This window comes from Apodemus sylvaticus, chromosome 14, assembly GCF_947179515.1.
Source record: "Apodemus sylvaticus chromosome 14, mApoSyl1.1, whole genome shotgun sequence".
NCBI lineage: Eukaryota > Metazoa > Chordata > Mammalia > Rodentia > Muridae > Apodemus > Apodemus sylvaticus.
The window spans coordinates 45,722,039-45,745,538 of NC_067485.1; the positions used below are offsets into that span (position 1 = coordinate 45,722,039).

Below are 23,500 nucleotides of genomic sequence, written 5' to 3' on the forward strand. Positions count from 1 at the left end.
GATGGTTCTGAAGCATTCTCTGTGCCAGGATAGAACCAGGGACCTCTGGAAGAGCAGTCTGTGTCTCAACAATAGAGCTGTCTCTCCAGCCTGACATTTATAATTAATAAAAGCAACAAAGCAAATCTTTACTCCACTCTCCCTCCCACTTTAGGCAGATGTGCTTCCTTCTGCTTTGAGGGGTACCGCCATCATGTAGCTTATGCTGGAAGCTGGCTTAGTGGGGGAAATGATGCAGTAAGTGTGATGGTATAGGGGCCATCATTTTGGGAGGAGTATGCTCAGGACACTATCTATCTATGAAAGATGAGCTGCATATGAACCTGGCCAGGGTCTACTATGGAGCTTGGGTCTAAAACCAACACAGTGTGGCCTACAATAGGTAACCTCAGGTGACTCATGGTTATTTGAGAACAAATCACTGTTGTTTTAAGTCACTGGCAATTTGGAATGGTTGGTGGCTATTGTGATAACTGGGTGACAAAGGTTTATTTTCAATATCAACTTACTAAGTAAGATACCTCTTTTGCTCTTGTCCTGGCTTCACTCTTATCACGTGGTATACTATACAAATGGTGCAAGTGGCTGGGATGACTTTTGCCCTGTAGAGGAATGTTAATCTGAAGACCTTTTTCAGAACCCTGAAGTAGCAATGGCCTAAAACAGATGACTAAAAGATGCAGAAAATACCACTGGTCTCTTTCTACACTTAGCACTGATTGTAAAACTGATTACTTTCATACCTGATTTATTTCTACCTCAGCATGCTGCCCTCACCCTTTAAAGATATAACCTCTCTATGTAACACTAGGGGCCCTGGAACTCTCTGTGTAGACCAGACTGGCCTCAAATGCAGAGATCTGCCTGCCTCTGCTTTCTGGGTACTAACATGAAAAGTGTACTCTATTATGCCAGAACTCATCAACCCATTTCCACAGTCATATCTCAAAGCCATTTATGGGTGGGGTCAGGGAATCCAAATCGACACTGACAATCACCATTGTGCAGTCATTTAATCAGTTAGTATTTGCACACAGCCAATGCAGACCATGACAACCCACATCAAACTTTTAGGCTTCTAGGTGGGGCCTACTGCCAGTCTTGATGGAGTGCATGCCTGTAAAAGTCTTCTTGGTGGCTCCCTCATTTTGCAGAGAACACTTCTGGAGAACCTTGTTAAGGTGCCCCTCCTAGGCTTCTGGAGAGAGATCGGGTGTGGGAGGCATGAGGATAAAAGGAAGAAAACAGACCAGCCTTAAGCACACCAACTCCTATGCCAGTCATCTGCCAATCTCCTTGCTATGGTTCGAATCTAACATACGCGTACTGAACATTTTCAGGGTCCTTAGCTCAATGAAGCACATGGTCTTCCCTAAGATAGGAACTATTACTGTGTACTAGCTTCAGTTAAATGGCTTATTCAGGATGACAGAGATAGGAGTGATTCTAACACTTATAGTTGGGTGACCTTGAGAAGAATACACAAGTTCATTGAACATTTTTCTGTAACTGAGACAGTGTTTTACCAACACCAACCATACAGTGTTAAGTTAGTGCTATGCTAAGAAGAACAATAAGCCAGTGTTTTCAAACTCCTTTCCTTAGCAGTTTACTTTAAATAAACCCCAACAGAAAAGAAAGTCTTCAAAGTCTTGAATTTTAATATTTGATTCATAAACAATCCCACATCCAGGAGATTTAGAGAGAATTATGCATTGTTTTACTACCTAAAGATAGATGATGATTGCAGAATGTTCTCCAAACCAACATTCCAATTAATTTTCATTTGAATCTACACACTCATTTACATGTTCAGAATGGTTCATATACATTATTTTGTAACCTGGTTTTTAATCTCAGCACATTGCTATGAATATTTTCTTGCCAATAAACAAATCAATTAATATATATATAATTTTATACAAGTTTTAATATGTATTGAAGTCATATATGTTTTAATACATGTTTTATACAAGTTTTAACATGTGAGTTTAATATATATTATATATTATATATTATATATGAGTTTAATATATATTAAAACTTGTATAAAACTTCATCAATTTAAATTATTTTTCGTCCTTTATTTTTGATTTTTATTTTTTTCCTTATCTTTATAAAATCATAAATTATTTTGATGATTATTTATAATTCAATGCAAATACTGTTTTTGTCCCAGAGGATATAAATCCTATTTATCATCCTTTCCTCATGGGCTATGTAAGCCCCAGCTCATGATCATCAAGCTAGTTTTATTCACTCTGCTTGTTAAATCGCAATTGAATCCATGCTAGTCACGAATTTGCTTGAGGCTATGAGCATTTAGAGGTGGGATGCTCCTTCTTTGGGGCAACTTGAGTGGAGACTTCCCGCTAAGCCAGCCTTCATATTTGTTTGTCTATTTTAAATGTTAGAATGCAAAATAACAAGTTTCATGGTGGCATTTTCATAGTGTGTGCATCATGTCTCGCTCATTGCCTTCCCTAGTGCTTCCCATGTCCCCTCCCCCACTTGACGTCCTTCCTTCCCCAGTTGGTCCCCCTTTCTACCCATCACAATCACATCTCCATCACCCTGTCTATGTCTCAGCTCCCTTAAAATCTTTGTTTCCTTTCACAATCCCCTTATAGCTTTGTGACTATATTGGCATTATTACTTCTAGTTGTATTCCATTTCCTACAAATGCCATGATTTCATTTTTCTCGATAGCCTTATTAAATTCCATTGCATATATGTATCACACATAAAACTTACATTCATATGTTGATAAGTATGCAGGCTGCTCAATTGCCTGCATACTATGAATAGCTCAGCATTAAACACAGATATTGAAGGCACCACTGTGATATATGGACTTAGCATTCTTATGTTAAATAGCTTGATCATAGGGCAATTCTGTTTTCAGATTCTTGAGGAACCTCTATACTCATTTTCATGGTGGTTGCTGAAAGTCAGATTTAGGGATGGAGCCGAGAGTGAGAGAAAGTAAGTGCTGGTGACTTGAAGGATCAGGTTACCCTAGTGTTTATTCATAAGTGACAATGAACAAATATAAAGGGAAAAGGGATTGCTTTCATTCACACACACACACACACACACACACACACACGCACACACGCACGCACACACACACTCCAGACTTGGTCTCCCTGGTTTCTTTTTAGTCAGTTTAAATTGAGGCATTCATTGAGTCAGGGCGTTTGTTTACCTTATGACATTTCATACTCACATACTCTGGGCTGGGTTACATTTGTAATTTCTTTTATATTGCTTACATTTTTATTCCTTACAGTGCTCATATCCATTTTTCATTTCCCCACAACTTTGCCAGGATCTTTTCTCTTGATAATAACCATCCTGACCATGGAAAGATGGAATCTTTAAAAATTTAGTTCTTAGAAAATTTCAGTGATCGCTTCTCGGTCTTTTGGCTAAGATCAAGTGTAGAAAATTTCAGTGAGATGGAATCTTAAGTCCCCTTAATTCACATTTCCTCAGTGACCAAGAATATTGAGCTTTAAAAGCATCTACTATTATTTTTGTTTATTCTTCTAAGAACTGTCTATTCACTTCAGTAAGTCATTTCTGATAACATGATTCGGCCTTTGGGATGTTCCATTTTTGTAGTTATTTATATATCTTGATATGAATTTCCCATCTGATATATAGTTGGCAGAGATTTTTTCCTGTTCGTTGTTTGTATCTTCACTCTATCCTTTGATGCAAAGAAGTTCTTAATTTCATGTAATCCCATTTTATATACTGTGCTATTACAATTCAGTTAAAAAAATCATTATCTATGTCTGTAGTTTGAAGTGCTTTCTCCAAGCAGTTTTAAATTTCACATCTTATATTAATAGTTTTGACCCCCGCTTTACATTGATATTTTTATGGAGAATGATAGATAATAGATCTAGTTTCTTTGTATTATACATGGAAATCAAGTTTCCCTAGCACTATTTGTTAAACAGTGACACTGGCTTTTCTCCAGCGTATGCCTTTGATAGCTCGGTCAAATATTAGGTCATTGTAACTGTGTCCATTTGTTTCCGGGTCTTCTATTCTATTCTATTCTATTCTATTCTATTCTATTCTATTCTATTCTATTCTATTCTATTCTATTCTATTTGGTTTACATACCTGCCTTTGTGCCAGTAGCATGCTGTTTGTGTAATATAAATTGAGATTATGTATTTTGAGGAGTGCAGTTCTTTATGCTAATAATTGATGTTATTTGTTCCATATAAATTTTAAGATTTATTTTTCTTGCACCTTGAAGAACATCATTGGGATTTTAGTGCGAATTGCATCGAATCTATAGGTTACTTTTGGTAGTGCAGTCATTTTTGCAACATAAATTTTGCCCATCAATAAAAATGGAAGCCTTTTCAATCTTTCCAGTGGTGTTTCCCACTTCTTTCTTCAACATCCTAAAGTTTCCATTGTTAAGGTCTTCCTTGCCTACATTTATTCCTAAATATTTTAATATTTTTGAGGCTATTGTGAACAGATGCTTAGTGGTAAAAGATTTTCTATATTGGCATACAGAAAGCTATAGATTTTTTACATGTTGATTTTGAATCCTGCTACTTTGCTGAAAATGTTTATCACATTTGAGTTTACTGGTGAAGTATTTAGAGTCTTTAAAAATATAGGATCATGTAATCAGCACATAGGGATAATTTAACTTCTCTCTTTCCAATCTGTCAGCTTTGGTTTCTTCATGTTGTCTTATTCCTTTAGATAAGATTTTGAACACTATATTGAATACTAGAGAGAAGAGGCACTATTTTTTCCATCAAGATTTAGGGGAAAATGCTTTGATTTTTTCCCCATTTAGAATAATGTTGGCTATGTGTTTGTCATATATAGGTTTTATTAAATTGAGCTATGTTCTATTCATAGTTTCTTCATGGTCCCTTTCAGAAAGAGTTATTGAGGGCTCTTTGTTTATTCATCAGTTGAGATGGTTGTCTAGTTTCTGTCCTTCAGTCTATTTACAAGTTGAATTAAACTTCTTAATTTGCCTGTTTTGAACCAACCTTTCACGCTTGGAACCTTTTGTGTTTATGAGGATAATTGGTTTATAGTTTTGTTTCTTTGTTTTGTTCTTTAACTGGTTTTTGACATTGGGGTGATCTGTCTTTATGGGATGGGTTTGGAAGTGCCTACCTTTCTATTTCATGGGACAGACTGAGGAGTCTTGGTGTCACTTCTTCGAAGTATGGTGGAATTCCACAGTGAATCCATCTGCTGGTATTCCTTGGGAGACTTCTTATTATAACTTCAATCTCATTGATTGCTGAACAGCCAGCTCCCAGCCTTCGCCTCTCTGTGTTCTTCAGTCTTGAGTTATGTGTGTGACTACATATGACCTTTTACTTGGCTAGTGTTAATCATAACTCAGTTCCTCAGATCTGTTCAGCCACCTTATGCACTAAGTCATCTCAGTCCTTGTCTTTTAATTTTATATTTTTTTTGTTATTGCGAACACTAAAAGTTTACAGAATTGTATTTAGAATTATTTTCTTTGGCTTCCTGTACAGTATCATGATAAAGACACTGGGGTACTTCTTGAATGCTGCCCACCCTGGGATGGTGTATATCTGATATGTTTTCTAAGTTTGAGAATGATGTTGCACATCAGCTTTGAGAGAAAACAACAGCTTGCATAGAATTTTGGAGGCATTTCCTCCCAAAGACTGTGGAGGTGACTTCACTGGGCTTTAAAATTCAGCATTGTGATGAAAGCCAAAGCCAAATGGATTGTTGCTATGCTCTACCTGCCTTTTTGTCCTCCCTCATCTTTTAGAAGAACATTTGCAAGATTTTACTTGATATTTGGAAATAAAAGTAAAGTAGGACATGATGAGGAAGAAGTTTGTGTTGATACTTTGGCCTCAGTGGGAGTTTTGATCAAAGAAAATACTTTTATTATTATTTGGTGAGTCACAGCTTCCTTTCTGCTGATGGCTTTCCTTTTTCTGGGTTTCTTAACACCCAGAACCACTTGGCCTGCATTTATCCCAAATGCTTCTTCTTCTTCTTCTTTTTTTTTTCTGAGCTGCCCAGTTCCCAATTCAGACGACTTATTTGGATATCCTGCTTTCGGTGCACTCCAGCTTCCTAGTTTATATTGGTGCTTCATTTGTACCTCTGGTAAGAGCAGTTTTCCTTGATCCTGCGTTGCTGTCAGCATCATCTCCTGCCAATTGTTTTCAAGTTTTGGAATTTACTGTTTTCTACAAAACACTTTCTTTCCTCTAGTCACTTCTCAAATGGATACTTAAATATTCCTTCTAGATTTTTTTCTATTTTATGTGTGGAAATGTTTTACATGTGTTTATGTGTGTGAACCACATGTGTGCCTGGTTCTTGAGGAGGTTAAGAGGAAGTGTCATATCATACTCACTGAAACTGAATTTACGGATGGTTGTGAGGCATCATGTGGTGTTGGGAATTGAATCAAGATCCTCCACAGGAGCAGCAAGTGCTCTTAACCACATAGCCATTGCTCCAGCCCGTCCCCCCACCGCCATCTTCTTTTTTTCTCACCCAAGCATTTTGTTTATTCAGATGTGCTTTTTTGTTGCTCAGTTTTCCAACAGGACTGGGGGATGGGCATTTGGAGAGTGTTTGGGTAAATTTGGGTTAGTGGTCAATCTACTTAATTAAGAGAGAACATTTAATTCTGAAGTTTGATTATTTGGAATTGCTTTTAGCATTCTGGGAGCCAGAAGAACCACATCTAGATATGGCTACATGACAAGGGCATTCACTCTGCCCCTGTCCATGGTCATGCATGCCACTGTTGGGAACCAGAGAGCTTGGCTCAACACCCCCAGCTGAGCTGTTTGCACAGGTTTCTTGAGAGCAAAACATCCCGTGGCTTAGCTTGATTCCTGCCTTCCTGCCCGGTGTGGTACGGACTTCCCAGGCCTGACCTATGACTATAATTGATTTTTTTCCTGTTCCCTTCCGTGGCCTCTAGTATATATATTGCTGGTCTCTCAGTAAAGCTTTGTCATTCTCCTTGCAGAATGACCAGTGTCTGTGTTTTTTGTTAATCCCCCAGGCCTACGCCCGATACTCGATACTGTGGCAGCGCGGGCGCTGTCATGCCACCTCTGGCTATAATGGACAGGGTGGTTCTTATTGTGATCTGTTGTGACCTCATGTTTCTTACTGCATTGCTTTTGCCAAGTCCAACCCAGAAGTGCACTTGCAGTCATGAAGTACCACTTGCAGTGCTCTGGGTCAGATGCAAGCAGGGCTTCATGGGTACAGAAGCACCTCTGAGCCCTGTGCTAAGAAGGACCTGGCACCTGGTTTAATGCTCTGCTTAAGATCTTCAGCGTCATCTATTTGCATGTTCTTGTGTTACAGAAACATGTACCAAGGAGGTAGCTGGAAGCTAAGCCCATACAGGATCCTATCTTCTGCCACCTCCCAAGTAATTTGGCCAGTCATTCTCCCAATACAATTCCTTCTTCTGCAGATGTTGTGTTTTCCAATGGAGTCGTGGTTATGTGGTATAATGGGGGAAGGCCTGTCTTCTGATGGTGCCCCCTGGCCTTGAGAGAATCCTCCCAGATTTAGGATCCTCAATGATGCTGTTCTCTTCTTAATAATTTCTCAGCTTCAGCTAGCCAGCAACAGTTGTTCCAATGAAGCAAAGGTTTTACTTTAGTGGTGCTGATCTCTTGTTTATTATCTTCAACTGGAGATGATACATAATTCAAAATATTGAAAGGCCCAATAGAGTGTGGTACTGCATTCTGCCTCTCGGGGTGTCCAGGTACTCGGAGAGGAAAGAGAGGAACAGGTGGGAGTCTGCAGTCTGCTCTCCCTCTAGGGTATTAGATGTGGCTGTCTGCCAGGCTCAGGAGGGGGGAAACAGAGTCCTAGATGAGCAGGTTCTGTTCCCGGTACTGCTCTATATTACTGAATACTTGTGTCCCCTTTGTTGGGGGTCTTTGGGTATGTTCTCTGAGGTAGACATGGAAACTCAATATGAACCTAAGGTGAGTCTTTAATTCCTGATGCTTTCCACAAATGATTAGATTATAGATGTGTACTACTACACACATGTCTATTTTTCATTTTTATTCAAAGCATCTCTGCCTTTATTTGGCCCTGGCAGTTGTGTAGATGGCTCCAGTGCAGGGACTGTCACATGCTCTCATGACAACTCCCACCTGTGCATGACAAGATGCCCTTTGTTTGACTGTGATGTACAGACTGCCCTGCCCTGCTCTCTTGGTCTTATCTTTGTCACATAAGTCCTAGGTGTTTGCACAGTTCAAGTGGGGAAGATAATGGCCCTCCTGATAAGCTGGCAAGTTTGTGCCCAGATGATAACCCCAAAACAATCAGTTGTCATCCTATTTCACCCCATATTGTAGTCCCTTGGCATTTGTGAGGAATGCTTTCTGAGTACCTTTGAATATCAATTTTTTTTAGATGCTCAAGCCTCTTATAAAAAATCGAACAGTGTTTGCATGTGACCTGTTCTCTCCCCACCCCCCATCCTTTTAAATACCCCTGGATTACTTATGATGCCAGATACAATATGAGTGCTGTGTCAATAGTCAATGTGCTATATTTTTCAAGGAATAATGGCAAGAAAAAGTCTGCATGCCCATTACAAATGCTGTTGGCATAGCCTGCTTGCAACCTCTATCTATAGTTGGTGGATTCTGTGGGTGTGGAACTTGCAGAGATGGGTAGTTGCCTGTATTCCTGATCTGATCATCTAACACATGAAAACCCTTTTCATACTGCCCAGTATTTGATAGGGTCAGTGATTATTGCTATCTTCCTCCTTTCCGTGTTGTCTGTGAGTCTAACATTTATGATGACTGTTTCATTATGTTTTTTCTTTTAAAAAAGAGCCTTCCAGGATCTTTTTGTTCTTCAGGAAAGGGTGGGAGGTTTCTTTGTCCTTGATGCTCTCCCATGGAGCACGGGAATGACTACCAGGAGCCCAGCATCCTGCTCTGTCTAGCCTCATCTTGCTTATAGACAGCATCCAAGCTGGAAAGACTCCTCATGCTCCTGACTTCCAGGAGAATCTAGCACATGGCTGTGTTCCTCCTGCACACCAGCTGGGCTTGACTGCCATCTTTACTTTTATTCTGGTAGGAGCTGGGTTGAGGCTGGGAAGGTGAGGAGGAGAAACCCTTTGCCTTTCTTTGCTTGGAACTGACAGTGGTGATGCTCCACCCTCACCCCTTCCACTACCATTAGAGTAGCAGTAGTGATTTTGCAAAGGGAAATTTGCACCTGCTTGGAGCTGGCTTCACATTGAGAACACAGAGAACAATAGCGAAGGCCAGCACATCCGGAATGGGGCCTGCCAAAATTACTTACCACAGACATCTGTGAAGCTGTCAGCCATTCAGGGGGGATGTGAAAATGAGCCCCAGCTGAGTCTCCCAGCAAAATGATTCCCCTGGGCTGTGAACCTAGGAAGCACAATTTATTTACATTATTTATGTACTCAAGCAGTGGGCAGCCTCCAGAGTGAGTGGCTAGGTGAGCAGATAGCCTGGTGTGTATCGGATGCACAGTACATCCCAGCAGGGATACGTTGCCACTTTGCATGTGTTGGAGAGTGTGAGGGGAGCATTTAGGAGGCGGATGGAATTTCTCAGCTGCTGGAACTGCTAGCTAAGCTGCACAAACACAGGTGTGCTTCCTGGCTCAGCATAGCAGCACAACAGCCAGAGCGAATGATGAATGGACACATGAATCAGGCTTGATCTGAGCTCAGAAATCCACCATACATTTTAGTTCTGGAAATGGCTTTCTCAGTGAGCACAGCGATTCTCTTTTAAGAGCTGATGACCTCATGGAGCAATTTTGATAGTTTAAAGATGTGATGGTCTCTTAAAGTCTTTAAATTTCACATACACAAAAGGCACTGGATGGACAATTCTGGCTGATTAATAGAGAGAGGGAGATAGAAAGGTCTCTGAGCAGTCTGCATGTCTGGATGTCAGAATCACTTAATCAGATTCTGAGACGCTTCTACACAAATCACTTACTAGTAGGTGTACCCTTCTAAACACTTAGAGGCCTAGAAAAATCAAATTATCCCTTCAGAATCAGATAAGTCTCTTTGCTCTATTCCCCAAGCTATTGGAATGAGGCAGAGGATGGCCCAGCCTAGCTGTGGTGGCTCCTTAGCCTTGGCTTCTCTGGAAGCTGCCCCTGGACCATAAGAATGGAGACTATGAGGGTCTAGGACATCTAGGAGGATGGTGTGGCGGTTTGGGCTTCTTCCTTCCTAGGCTTACTAGCCCAGAAGGTTTAGAGTTTCATCTAAGTCTAGACTTATCACTGTTGTTGCTATTTATTGCAGTCCTGAAGACTGAACCTTGGACCTCACGCATACAAAACTAGTGTTTTAGCACAGAACCACTCCCCAGACTCCGGATTTATTCATGACTTTATCTCCTCTTTGTCTTCTTGTAGTACCAAGGATTAAACTTAGGACCCAGCACATGCTAAGCCAATGCTCTCCCACTCACTATGCTATACTCCCAGCCATCTTTTGCTTTTTATTTTGAGACAGGGTCTTATCAACTTCCACAGGCCAGTCTGAAATCACCCTGTAGTCCACATAGGACTTGAAACTTCAATCCCCTGTCTCATCCTTTTGAGTATATGAGATTGCAGACTTGTGTCACCAATCTAAGGTATAAACTTATTATTTTGTCACCCAACAAATATTTCTAATTTGTAATTATATTGTTTTCAATTTATAAAATTGTATCTATTTATACTTATGCAATGGGCCTTTCCATTTTCTATCTTCTTTGCCCCTCTGAGACCTTAGAAACAATTAGGTTTTAGGTTGATCTTTGTCAGTTATACTTTGATCAAGTGTAGCCCTGTGGATAAAATTAGAGTAGTTATCCAGGTAATACCTGTTGAATGAGTGCTTGACCAAAACAATCATCTTCCAGGGAGTGGAAAAGTATTGAATAGCATAAAACGGGCAGCAGGAGGGACATGCCTTAGTTTTTGGTTTACTCCCTGGAGTCGGTTTTCTGTCTGGTGGCTCAGATGCCCAGGAATTTGGGCTTTTGGAGCAGGAAGCTTTTGCTTTAGTTATTTCTGAAAGTATCTGCAGGCTGGAGCTTGGCTTCTCTCTTAGGCCATTCAGATATTCATCTTTAGAGACTGTCTCTCCAGCATAGGGTGATTAACCTTGATGTATGTTGAAAAGGACATGCAAATGATTAAATATTACTTCCTGTGTCATTATTTGGACAAGTCCCAGATTTTGATTACTCTGTCATCCACCCTGCAGTCCTCTCTAATGTTGTCATTAAGGTTTCCAGTCCCCAAGTGAAAGAGCCAATTAAACAAATTACATTCTGCATCTTCTAGAGCTGCATTCTCTTCTATTCCTGTCTTTTTCTTATCATTTCTAAAAACTAATATAAATTAGGTTCTTTATTGTAACTGCTAACCTCAGACACTGCTGCATCAGGATATGTATTTTTTCTCTTTCATTTGACTCAACTAGAAAAGAAGCATCTATTGTAGTAAGGCACTGACTTCTAGTTTATACCTTCACAGAATTTCTTCTCATATGGAATTCCATCTTTTGGATCAATACCCTTTAAAAGAGAAATGAAGAGATTAGCAGTGTGGTTTTAAATGTATGAAACACATACACTAAATCCTTCCCAACTGAATTTAACATGCAAAGGCAAATCAATATATAAAATCCTTTCAAGCCTTTTGGGCATCTAATCCAGCATAGCAATACTCCATGTAATGAGCTGGGTTTAAGAGGAATTGGAGATAGCAGAGAAAGAAAACAGAAAATGAGAGCCAGTGCTTCAGAGCAACCTGGACCAACCATTTAGAAGAGCTGGTCAGTAGTGACTCTTCCGGGAGCACTGAAGGCGGACTGAGTCTTGAGGACATAGTCAAGGGTGTGTTCTACAGTCTCTAAGCTGGAGATCAAAGTGTCCAGATACCTCAGGAATACCAATTTTCATCCATTTCATCTTTTCACCTTACACTCATCCCAGGGGACATTGATGAAGAGTGGAGATGCTTGTCATTGTCACAGTGCAATGACAAACTCTTGACATCTTCTGGACAGCAGCATAGGAGGCTGTAAAATCCCCTACAGTTTATAAAATGATATGTTGAACATGAATGTTGACAACTCCAGGAGTTAAGAAACCCAAGAAAGACAAGTTGGTCCTGAGTGCAACTAAGTCATCACAATGAAACCTCTAAAGTGAAGTGGGACAGTCAGTGGAGCACTTGTCTTTTGGAAGAGACAGTAGTAGTATTTTAAAATAAAAGTGCTTGGTGGCCAGGATAGGATGGAAATAGTGAGTTCTTGCTCCTGATTTTGAAAGCTCCATATACATAAGGAAACATTGTGCTGGGAAGTCGAGAAAGACAGGGAAGCATCCAGCTTTGTTTGTCCTGTGCCTCCTGTTCTTAGGTGATGACAAGAGCCACCCCCTCACTCACACACACATACACACACACACCACATACACACATTCACACATACTCACATACATACATACCATTCACATTCACTCATACACACATTGATACACACACATTCACACATGCTCACACATTCATACACGCACACTCATACACATTCATCCACATAAACACACATCCACACATTCATACACTCACACACATTCATACACATACACTCACACACATTCATATACACACACTCATACACATTTATCCACATTCACACACATATGCACATATACACCCTCACATACATTCGCTCACACATTCACACACACTCACACATGTTAACATACATGTAGGTTTATACACACACATTGACATTCACATGTCACAAAGAGTAGAGGCAAAGAAAGCAGTCTCATGTACAAATCCTTGTCCTGAGGTAAGACAAAATGTTCAGGTTTATCACCAAAAGAGCTACCTTGGGTCCTCTGCACCGTAAAGCTCTAGTGCTGATATTCTATCTCAGAAAAAGGTAGCATGACTGAAGGTAGAATGTTTGACATGGGCACAGTTATCTGCCATGCTGTCTATATCCCAGAAGCCACAGGCCCTGATGCACATTGGATGAAACTGCTGGGGCATTTGCAGCCATTGCTGCCCACAGGCAAGTTTTAGGTTGGCTTTCTCCCTTCTCCCTGTTTCTCTTCTTGAAACCTGCAAATCTATTATGTGTAGAGAACTGGCCAGCAGAATCAGAAGCTTTGGTGTGTGAGTGGTGCATGCTGGGTAACTCCCATGCTCCCTGACAAGGTTTATGAAAGATAACAGATGGCTGTAACAAAATGGCTCTAGCAGCTGTGTGTGTGCTGTTAGACTGCTAACATCGACTCCCCTTCCACCATACTGTTCAAACAGAGTGAAGGTGTCAGCTACAACAGCACGGCTTAAATGCACTGTGACTGGGGGAGCTTGACACCACCACTGATGCTCTTCCTGTGTGTTCAAAAATCTCTACTGTTCATGCAAGTAACCTAAAAACAGTTCCTGTAGGCTCTCGTCTTCCTGATGTGACTCTAGAAAATACACACTGGAGAGGGCAGAAAGTAAGACCTGGTATTTGATCTTAAATCATTGCTTACCCAGATGCCATTACAGTTAGAGTCCCGATGGATATCCCAGTTGTCTGGCCTACGAAGGAAACATCAGCATTGGTTTTGGCATATACAGAATGCTCAGTGAATGTTCCATGAACATGGTGTCACAGGAAATGGCACTGTAAGGTAACAGTGTTCTTCAAGAGCACCCTAAATGTGCTATGACATACAAAAGCCTCCTCTTAGCTTCTGCATTCTTGATTTCTGGAAACCTAGCCTTGAAGTCAGCTAAGTGTCCCTATAGACAATGTAGTTGTGGAGTGGTGAGCATAAGAAATAAGTATGCAGACCATTATCTTTAGCAATTGGAAGCTGCCAACCTTCGCATCACCCTTCAGCTTATAGTTTTTATACTGGGATTAGGGTCAGCAAAGGGTGGCACAGCTTTGCTTGTTGTGGTTCTTGGCCATCAGTACTCAAGCAGGATATGTGTCCCATTACATGGAGCCCACACTTTGCTCTAAGGGGACAGGACATATCTCCTGGGTCTAACTGACTGTTAGAATTCACTTGGGGGTTGTGTCAATGTCTGCAATCGTTTTTGTATAACTTGTTTCTCCCTCTAGACTGTTGTGCCATAAAAGAGACAACCTTCAGTTTGGTTTAGTGCTTAATGTTACCCAGTGTACTTTGCAAGTATCAGGGTTATGTTAAACATATTTGGACTAACAGCTGTGTGCATGAGTAGATGCAGGAACCTTCTGCAGCAACTGGGATTCTCAAGGTTGGGGAAAGCCATTGTGTCTCACTCCAATAAGAGTTACCTTCTGCCCGGGTACACTGTCTTGTCACTGTCATTACAATCACGCCCTCGCCAGTGGTAGCCCCGAAGAGTCTAGAATTGAAGATCACAGACAGGAGGGGGTTAGCCTGCTTTGATGCTGCCGATAGTGAAGGTTAGTCAAGGCTGTACAAGAGATATTGATGCCAGGCGTGGTGGCACATGTCTATAATCCCAGAGCTTGGGAGGCAGAGGCAGGAGGATTTCTGAGTTCGAGGCCAGCCTGGTCTACAGAGTGAGTTCCAGGACAGCCAGGGATACACAGAAAAACCCTGTCTTGAAAAACCAAAACCAAAAAAAAAAAAAAAAAAAGAATATCGAAGATAGGCAGGGAAATTACAACTAATATAAGACAAACTGAGTGAAGGAAAATTAAATATGATACCGGACTCAAGAAAAAGGTGGGAGTACATGTTTAAATGAATGTGTGTTTAGGGATGACATTGCGTGTGTGCCTGTGTGGAGGTGTTAGGGTATGTGCATATGTATGTACTTGCATATACATATGTAGGTGTGCCCTTACATGTACATGTGTGTGACAGGTGGATGCATGGATGCATGGATGTGTGTGTGTGTGTGTGTATGTATGTGTGTGTGTGTGTGTATGTGTGTGTGTGTGTGTATTCATGTATACTCATAGAACACAGTCCTAAGTTGTTCTGTTGAACCACCAGTCTTCTCAGGGTATAAAATAATTTATCTGTTTTGCCAGTACTAAATCTTTTGTTGGATAATTTAAAAACAATCTATGCCAACTGCCAGCCATTTGGATTCCTATGTTTCTGAATAGCTTTAAACAACCAGCAAACAAACAGGCCTGGTGGCCAGCATAAATCAGATCAAATCTCTTTCATCAGATAATGTTGTTCCTTCTCAGGGATTCTCATCCTTCGGGAAGTTCAGGGCAGGGCATCTGTTTGTTCGCTTTCCCAGAAACCTCATTGTCATCATAACAACTCTGAACCAAACCCACACATGGACACACTTAAGAATAGGCTTAAGTAGGCTTATGATTTTCCAAAATAAGTCTGCCACCCTTTTAGGAAACAATAGTCCCATGGAGAACTGCAACTGGGCTGGGAAGAGCAGAGGATGGAACTGGTTGTGTGGTTTACTTTGATGACTGATGACTTTAAGAAGTCATAAAAACCCTTAAAACTGTGAACTGATATATGTTCATAAACACAATTCAGTCTTGCCTTATTAAAGGAGAGAATTTGTAGATGAATTACAATATGCAGCGAACAGCTGTTCATTCACAGCAGTACTCACTGGGAAAACACTGTGTTTGTCTGAATCTACATCTTTGAATGGCACGGCCTTCTTTATAGATCTAGAAAGGAAAATAAGACACCTGGTGAGCTAAGAAAAATAGAAATGATGTTTGTGAAAATAAGCATGTTCAGATGCAGGCTGTTTATGTGACAGAAGCTGATCTAAAAATAAAGCCCAGAGTCTGTGGGTGTGCAAGAGCATCAGCTGTGCTTGGCCAATCACTGTTCTTTATTCAACAGGACGATTTTTCTCTAGTGTTTAACTTGGGTCATTTAGAGGTGAAATAAATGAATTGGAGTTGTAAGGGACATGGGATATTGATGCTATGGAACCCAGGAAGTAGGAGACTACATGTTGAGTCTACCCAGTGAACTGGCACTCCCATGGTAACTTGAATAGGAACGGCCCTCATAGGCTCAGAGATTTGAATGCTGCATCATTAGGGAGTAGCACTCCTTGTCAGAGATTAGGAAGTGTGGCCTTGCTGGAGGAAATGTGTCACATGGGGTGGACTTGATTCAGAAGACCACTACAAAATCCCAGACTTAATCCCCTGTCCCTAAGGCTAAATTTTAGGTTCCAGGAACAACACCTCATCCTTCCCCATGGCTACATTCTTCTTCTGTCCTATATCCTATTCTCCTCCAAATGACAGTAGTGCTGCCACTTGGAAGAAGGAAGCATCTCTCTTGTAGCAAGGCACAAGGCCATCCTTCCTCTCAGAGTGTCTACAAGTTTGATCTGATTTATATTAGCCATCATGCCTATGTTCTTGGCTACCCAGTCTCATAAGGAGGAGCATAAGTTATCAGTTAATGCCCATTAAATACAAAAGACTCTTAGAGTGAGCGGTTAAAAGGAAAGATTTCCTTAACGGAGTATGCTAAGGGTACAAAGACAATTTAGAGATGTCTTGGTGTTCTATTGCTGTGAAGAACACCATGGCCATAGGAACTCTGATAGAGGAAAGCTTTTAACTGGGGCTTGCTTACAGGTTTAGAGATTTGATGCACTGTCATATCAAGGAGAGTTCTGGCATGCAGCCACACATGGTGCTGGAGAGGTTGAGAGTTCTACATCTGGATCTACCAGCAACAGGAAGAGAGAAAGACACTGGGCTTGGCTTGAGCATTTGAAATCCCGAAGTCCACCCCATGTGACACATTTCCTCCAGCAAGGCCACACTTCCTAACCTGCAGATTTGAGAGCTTTGGGTCAAATGAATGAAGAGGATTGGGAGTCTTGAGGGCCAATGAGAGCAGAGGTTGAATCCAACTGTCAGGTTTATCCTATGCCAGATCTGTGGTCACTGGAGATACTTTACCTGTCTGAAAGGGATTAATAATGTGCCTGCCTCAGCATATACAATCGTTCTTGATGCATAGAAAGCACTAGCCAATTTTGCTATGATGATGATTTCTGAACCACAGGTTGGTTTAAGGAGCAAAGGAGGCTGCATTGTAAGCTGTAATTTACCAAATACTTTATGGTATGGTACAAATTATCATTGAGTGATTTTTTTTTTAAAAAAGGGTTAAAACATGGTGTTTCTCTTCTGCCATAAGGGAAAATTTTTCCTTTTAAGTTAGGCCAAGAAAATCCATGGTTCTAGATGCTCCTGATTCAAAATATCAAAGGTGGTTCAATTATAGAGTTGTCACTTGGATGTCATTGGAAACTTCAATGATGCCACTAAAGATGGATGGGGTCTCATATTAGCTTGAGCTGGGCACGATGGAATGGTTGGACACCTGGGGAGCTGGATGCATCCCAGCTTCAAAGCATCTTCTTTCATGTATGACATTCACTTCTTGTCATAACCTGAGGCTCCCTGTACCTAACCCAACCCACAGAAAAGGGTAAAGTTACAGGGATTCAGGCCAGCTGTCTGTGTGGCTCTTGTTGGTAGATGAGCTCAGAAAGGTTTGTAGCTCTTTGACTCTTAGGAGACTCTAAATGTGGGTCAGAATCATAGCAGCTTCCCCCTTTCTCCAGCTGTGCTAATAATGGCTTAGAGATCTTCAGCAAATGCAGTCATCACAAAGCTCAAGGCATGATGGATGGTGGAGCACTGGAACACTTTCATCATGGCTTAATGTATGTTCATCAAAAAATATAAGTTAAATTTGCAACTTCCAGTAGCTGTGAACTTCGATTTAATCCAAATACGTCTTGGAAGAGAGCAAACATTGTGACATTGTTGTGACATTCCTGTGCCGTTACAGCAGCAGCAGGAAACTTACCCAGACCCTCAGAGCATACCAGCAACCTGTCTCTTGAATCTGAGTATTCTCTTGTCTTTTCTTCCTATGTCAGCCACACTGGATCAGAATGGAATCAAGTAACAGGAACTTCACAGAAAGGCAAGAGGAACAAGGCTAGGGAAGATGTTTTCTATGTTCTATGGAATGAGTGGCTCACATCCAGTTGTACATTTGTGCATTTTCATACATTTAGTATTTTAGCTCTACTGCTGACTTGCAGACAATTATTTGACATAGGCAACGGGTCATATTTTAGGACAAATTGACTCACCAGGAGAATGTTTGAGAAAATGTAGTGCTTTCTCACTAGGTCTGGGGCCAAGAAATTTGGCTTTTAATGTTGTCAGATGGTTCTGAGATAGCAAGGATTCAATTTACAGTTTGATTTTTAGATAAAGTAAAACAAGTCTGAAGGCATTAAGTGGCACAAGTTCTTTAAATTAACTTAAGAAAATAATATCTCTGAAAACAAATATAAAGGATGCAGGGAACTAAATACACCCAGGGGAGGGTGAGAAGGTTGGGTCCTCCTGGCCTGCGGGAAGTACTTCTTTAAGGCTTACTGTTAAGCTTTAGAGATAGCACATCCCCAGAGGCTTCTGTGTAGAAGGCTTGGCTCCCAACTAGTGGCACTGTTAAAGGGTGACTGGATGGGGCCCCATCAGAGGCATCCCCCCAAGAGTTGGCCTTTGATGGGTGTTCATTTTCCTAAGAGTGTTCCCCTTTACTCAGTAATACAGAAAATAAGGAGAAAGATAAACTGTTTTGCTCCTCTTACTGTTTGCAGATATTAATTCTATGGTGTTTAGTTTAAGCCCAGATATAAGGTGTAGCTAAGCTGGGGTAGTTTTCTAATTGTCTTTTACAACACTGGAGACTGAACAAAGGCCTTGATGCTCGCTGGGATAACAGACTACTGTTGAGCCTGGGAAATGGCATTGTCCAAGTATGTGTTGGGTGGGTTGTGGAATTTTTAGCAGTGTCCTGTGGTTAGAATGATGACCATTGCTGACTATAGGAAGTGGAGAAAGAAGAGAGAGAGAGAAAGAGAGACAGGCAGGCAGGCAGACAGACAGAGATCCTAAGTCCTGAGGACAGTGCATGCGCTGACCTGGCATAGCTCTGTAAAGGACCCATGGGAAAATGGCAATGCCTTCTCCCTAGGGTGAGGCCCAGAGTCACATCAAAGCCTTTCTCTGATCATTTGTAGATGTTGATAGTGTAGGTAGAAATGTCCACCATCCTTTTCCCTATCTTGATATTTACTGCCTGAAGACTGCTGTGCTACAGACTGGGCTCCTACAGAGATTACCTAAACCCACAGCTGTATACCATAAATCTCCCAAGAGGATGTAATAAATCCTCTTCCTCAGTCAGCTTTATACAATAGCCTTGCCTCTCTATTCAGTTCTATCTAATGAATACCCTGAGCGTTAGCGGTTCTGAGGCTTCTCCATCAGAGAGCCAGGTCCACCCCAGCTCAGCTTTTCTTTCTGTCTCTCTGTGCCTTAGTTTTCTTCATTCCCTCATCACCCGTCAGGTGAAGTCCTTGAAAGTATGGAAGAATTTAGCAACCTACTTTATTCATACGTTATGTGGCAAGAAGGAGCTCTGCCTGAGTGTCAAGCGATGGTTGCTTGAAAGCCTCACTGGGGTTCTGCATGCTGGGCTAAGATTGCCTGTGATACACGTCCAAAATTATTCAAAGCAGGCTTATCTTTTAGTTTCTGTACAAGCCATGTTTTGAGCAAGAAACACAATTAATTTCAGGAGGATGCCTTTTAATATGAATGTCAGTTTAGTCCCCATAAAACAAAGACAAGCAGAGAGATGTCATATCTGCTTGAACAGTAGAAACGGTATACGTACACTTCAATTTTCTGGCAGATCTTGGTCAAAAATGGTAGTGAACAAATATCACGACCACTTCGAGGATATTTCTGGGGAGGTAAAAAAAAAAGACAACATAAAGAAAGTTGGTTAACTCAAGGAATGGCTCCCACCATAAGACCCCTCTGTGGTCCTGATGGCTGGACCTGAATCTGCTTCCCTTTTGTTAATACAGATGCAGCACTTCCTCTTGTTCCTATATCCCATATTCGGTCTGCCTTCTGTACAGTGACCTGTGCTAGTTCCTGTCACTGGAACCCGTTTCCCCTCCCCCAGCCTTTTGCTCCTGCTTTCATAGCCCTCCTCAGGCTTCTTCCCAAGTGGCTCCTACCTACTTTGGTCAGGTTCTCAAACATTTCTCTTCTGGAATGCTTTTAAAGTACACTTGAGAACACTTTCAAATAAAATAATACTATCCTATTAGGATAGACAAGAAGAAACAGTTGATTCCCACCAGTCCAGAATCTCTCAGGTAGCTATGAAGTAGGTGTATGTGTGGTGGGGGCAGTGATGTTATTTTAACACTGTCCAAGAAGAACTAGCAAAAATTTTCAGGATATAAATGAGGTATTGTGTGTGCCTTTGCGATACCTTCCCAGCATTCTAGAATTAGAGGAGAAACCCTGATGAGTAACCCCCATGTGTGTGCAAGGCACACAGATTCTTCAGCTCACCACGTGGGTAGAGGTCCCAGCTTTTAGCATTATCTGTAGGGTCCAAAGTGAAGGCACTAATAGAGCTCTTTTTAAACCCTGCAAAGAATGCTGCTGACTTAGAAATCAAGCAGAAATTGGATGGTAGAAAGTAAGGTAGACATATGGGGAGCTTTACAACTCAAGATACAGTCTATAACCTATGTGAGATGCAAAATTTCATCTGAGATGTACTAAATTGGACACTCCAGGATGGATCCTGGAAATCTGTCTTTTCTTATTTTTTTAAAAATATTTTCATGTCCATGCTCCTGAGTCAGTCTGCTGCCCACTAAGTCTCAAGAAAAAGTATTTCAGGTCTTGTCATTCAAGGTATGGTCACAGTGTCAGTGCCACCTGGGAACCCTGAGAAATGTACAGCCCTACCCATTCATATCACAAGATAGTCTGTATTTCAGCAAGATGTTTGATGTGCATGCCAAAGCTGAATAAGTCTCAGTCCTTACTCAGGGAGCACACTGCCCTATGCTGAGGGCATAGGTGAAGGCTCGGCACGTCGGAGGATGATAAAACATTTCAGTGTTGCTGGGACATTGAGATTCATAGGAGTCCACAAATCATGCAAGAGATCAGGCATTATGACAGCTTAGGATGCATCTGCCTATCACTCTGAAGACACTGGAGAATCCTTGAAGTGGTCAGACAGAGGACTAGATTTGTATCTCAAAAGGATACCTAGGGATGGGTTGCCTCAAGGAGCAAGAAGGGGGAGAACTTATTGGAGATGCAAGTCTGAGCTTCCTAGCCTTAGGCTGCCTTGGATACCACGTGACAGCTTCTGCTTGCTAGATGCCAGCAACACAAATCAGATTCTAGACTGTGCCAAGTTCCCCCTATCCTGGGCTGGAGGCGAAGAGCAAAAGTATACCAGTTAGAAACCATGTTGATGTGAAACGGGGTGCAAGGCAGTAGCAGTGGAAGAAGGGGTGCTTTAGAAGGTTAAAGTCAAAGGCTTAGAGTCTGACTGAGATCAGAACTATAGGCACAAAATAAAACAAATATCAGCATGGCCTTACAGAGAACATTGGTGGCAGTTTGGAAGCATAGACACATTCTGAGACTTAAGTCAGCTGCATTCAAATGTTGGAGCTATTTCTCTTAGTATTTAATCTGAAAGCCTGTCTAGTGATTCCAGTGACAATGTGGAGTTCAACATTGATGAATACCAACCCTTAAAAATTATGCGAACAGTCTTATAATTACTACATAAGAGGTACAATAGAATCAAATTTTATAATTGCACAACTGTTCATTGTCAGAATGCAGCTGAAAGGCTGCAGCTGCTTTTGATGTTCATTCAGCATACACCGAGGTCAGGAAGTGTGCAGTAGACAATGCAGTGTGTCCAGAGTCCTTCCTCTTCTTCTGTCCAGACAGGGTTGTTCTTACCTAATTTTTTGTATTGCATAAGAGACAGACAATTGTCCCCAGGCCACCTTCCCGACTGCAGACAATGTGCTTGTAAAGATAAACTGAGATGGACATGTGAAACACACTACAGAAGTCCTTGCTTACACACCTGCCAGACCCCTCCTTTCAATGTGAACTTTGCTAGACAGAAACAAGAGGGTTGTTATTAATGCAGAAATGGATTTAAAATTCGGCATTTGGCTGTCTGTATTCAAACCCATCTGAAAGGAAGGTGTAGAATCTAGGCAATTTCTGGGGATAGTGCAATGTAACCAGTTTCCCTCACAAGAGGGTAAGTGATGCAGAGAAACAAACAGCGCTTGAATAAAATACACCGGGGTGAATGGCATTAATAAAAGGTCAAAATGTGTGTGTGTGTGCGCGCACGCGTGTGTATGATTCAACCATTTTTCTATGCACAGCTAACACGAAACTGACTTCTCATGTCAATTTTAAATGTTTTTTGACTTTGTGTGTTTTGTATTGCCTGGATTTAATTGTTCTGGGTTGGGTTTTGAACACACTTGAACACAGGCATTTGTTAGCTTCCTAGACGGCTAGATTGGGCAGATAGACCTGTGTTTATTGTTTTGTGTCCAGCTGCACAGGCTGTCCCCAGTATAATTCCATATCCACAGAGATCAACACAAAGGCACTGCTCAGGTTCAGCGAGGAGGAGGCCTGGTCAGAGAACTATCAGCATAGTCGTCTCAGTGGATGTGGACAGAGCTGTTTCTGGATTTATGTGACGCATTGCTCATGTACTAGCTACACAGAGAACGTGATTGCGTCTCAGCCTAAGGCTAAGGAGGAAAGCTCCATCTAGTTTGTATGGGTGAGAATTAAGCAAGATGCCCACAGGTATTCGAAACAATTGATATTTATGTTCTCTTGTAAGTATGTGAAAAGCTTCAGAGAGTCCCCCAAGGGCTTTCCTGAGAGCCACACCTTTTCTGGAGCTTTCGATTCCTGTGACAGCACATCATTTTTCTCCAGTCCAAATTTTTTTGAAAAGATAATTATTTTACTAAAGATTAATCCTTATTTTTTTAAATTTTGTCTTCATATGCGTGTCTATTATAGGTTTGTACTTGAGAGTACAATGTCCTCAGAGGTCAGAGGAGATTGTTGGATCCCCTGGAGCTGGAGTTATGGAAGGCTGTCTGACAGGGATTCTGGGAACCAAGTTCCAGTCCTCTGCCAGAACAGTACATGTTCTTAAGCTCTGAGCCGTGGCTCCAGCTTCCCACTGTCCCTCCGTGCACAGCAGAAGGCTGTGAAGAACAGATAGTGCCATTTGCTGTACATTGCTCTATGGGTCGTGGCTGATGGGTCTGCAGTTACACTGGCCATGTTGTAGAATTAATTGCAGCCAATATCCCCCGAACAGACAGTCAAAAGGCACCCAGACTTTTTATTCTTGATAATTTTAATCTGGTGTGGAAATACTCAGGGGGAAGCTTCTGGGATGTTTTCTTTTTTTTTTTTTTTCTTTTTTTTTTTCTTTTTTTTTTTTTTTCCGGTAGACTAGGT

At 41.3% G+C, this 23,500-nt stretch overlaps 1 protein-coding gene across 3 annotated transcripts in view; it reads right to left on the reverse strand.

Annotated features, from left to right (window-relative positions):
- Positions 1–23,500, reverse strand: part of Aoah (acyloxyacyl hydrolase) — a 237,576-nt gene that overhangs the window by 120,060 nt on the left and 94,016 nt on the right. For all 3 annotated transcript variants that reach the window (XM_052156295.1, XM_052156293.1, XM_052156294.1), the window contains exons 6-11: positions 19,824–19,894; positions 15,688–15,748; positions 14,399–14,469; positions 13,620–13,668; positions 11,585–11,633; positions 9,373–9,467 (exon numbers count right to left, since the gene is read on the reverse strand). In XM_052156295.1, the coding sequence (XP_052012255.1) occupies positions 9,373–9,467; positions 11,585–11,633; positions 13,620–13,668; positions 14,399–14,469; positions 15,688–15,748; positions 19,824–19,894 (396 nt within the window). The remainder of the gene's footprint in view (positions 1–9,372; positions 9,468–11,584; positions 11,634–13,619; positions 13,669–14,398; positions 14,470–15,687; positions 15,749–19,823; positions 19,895–23,500) is intronic.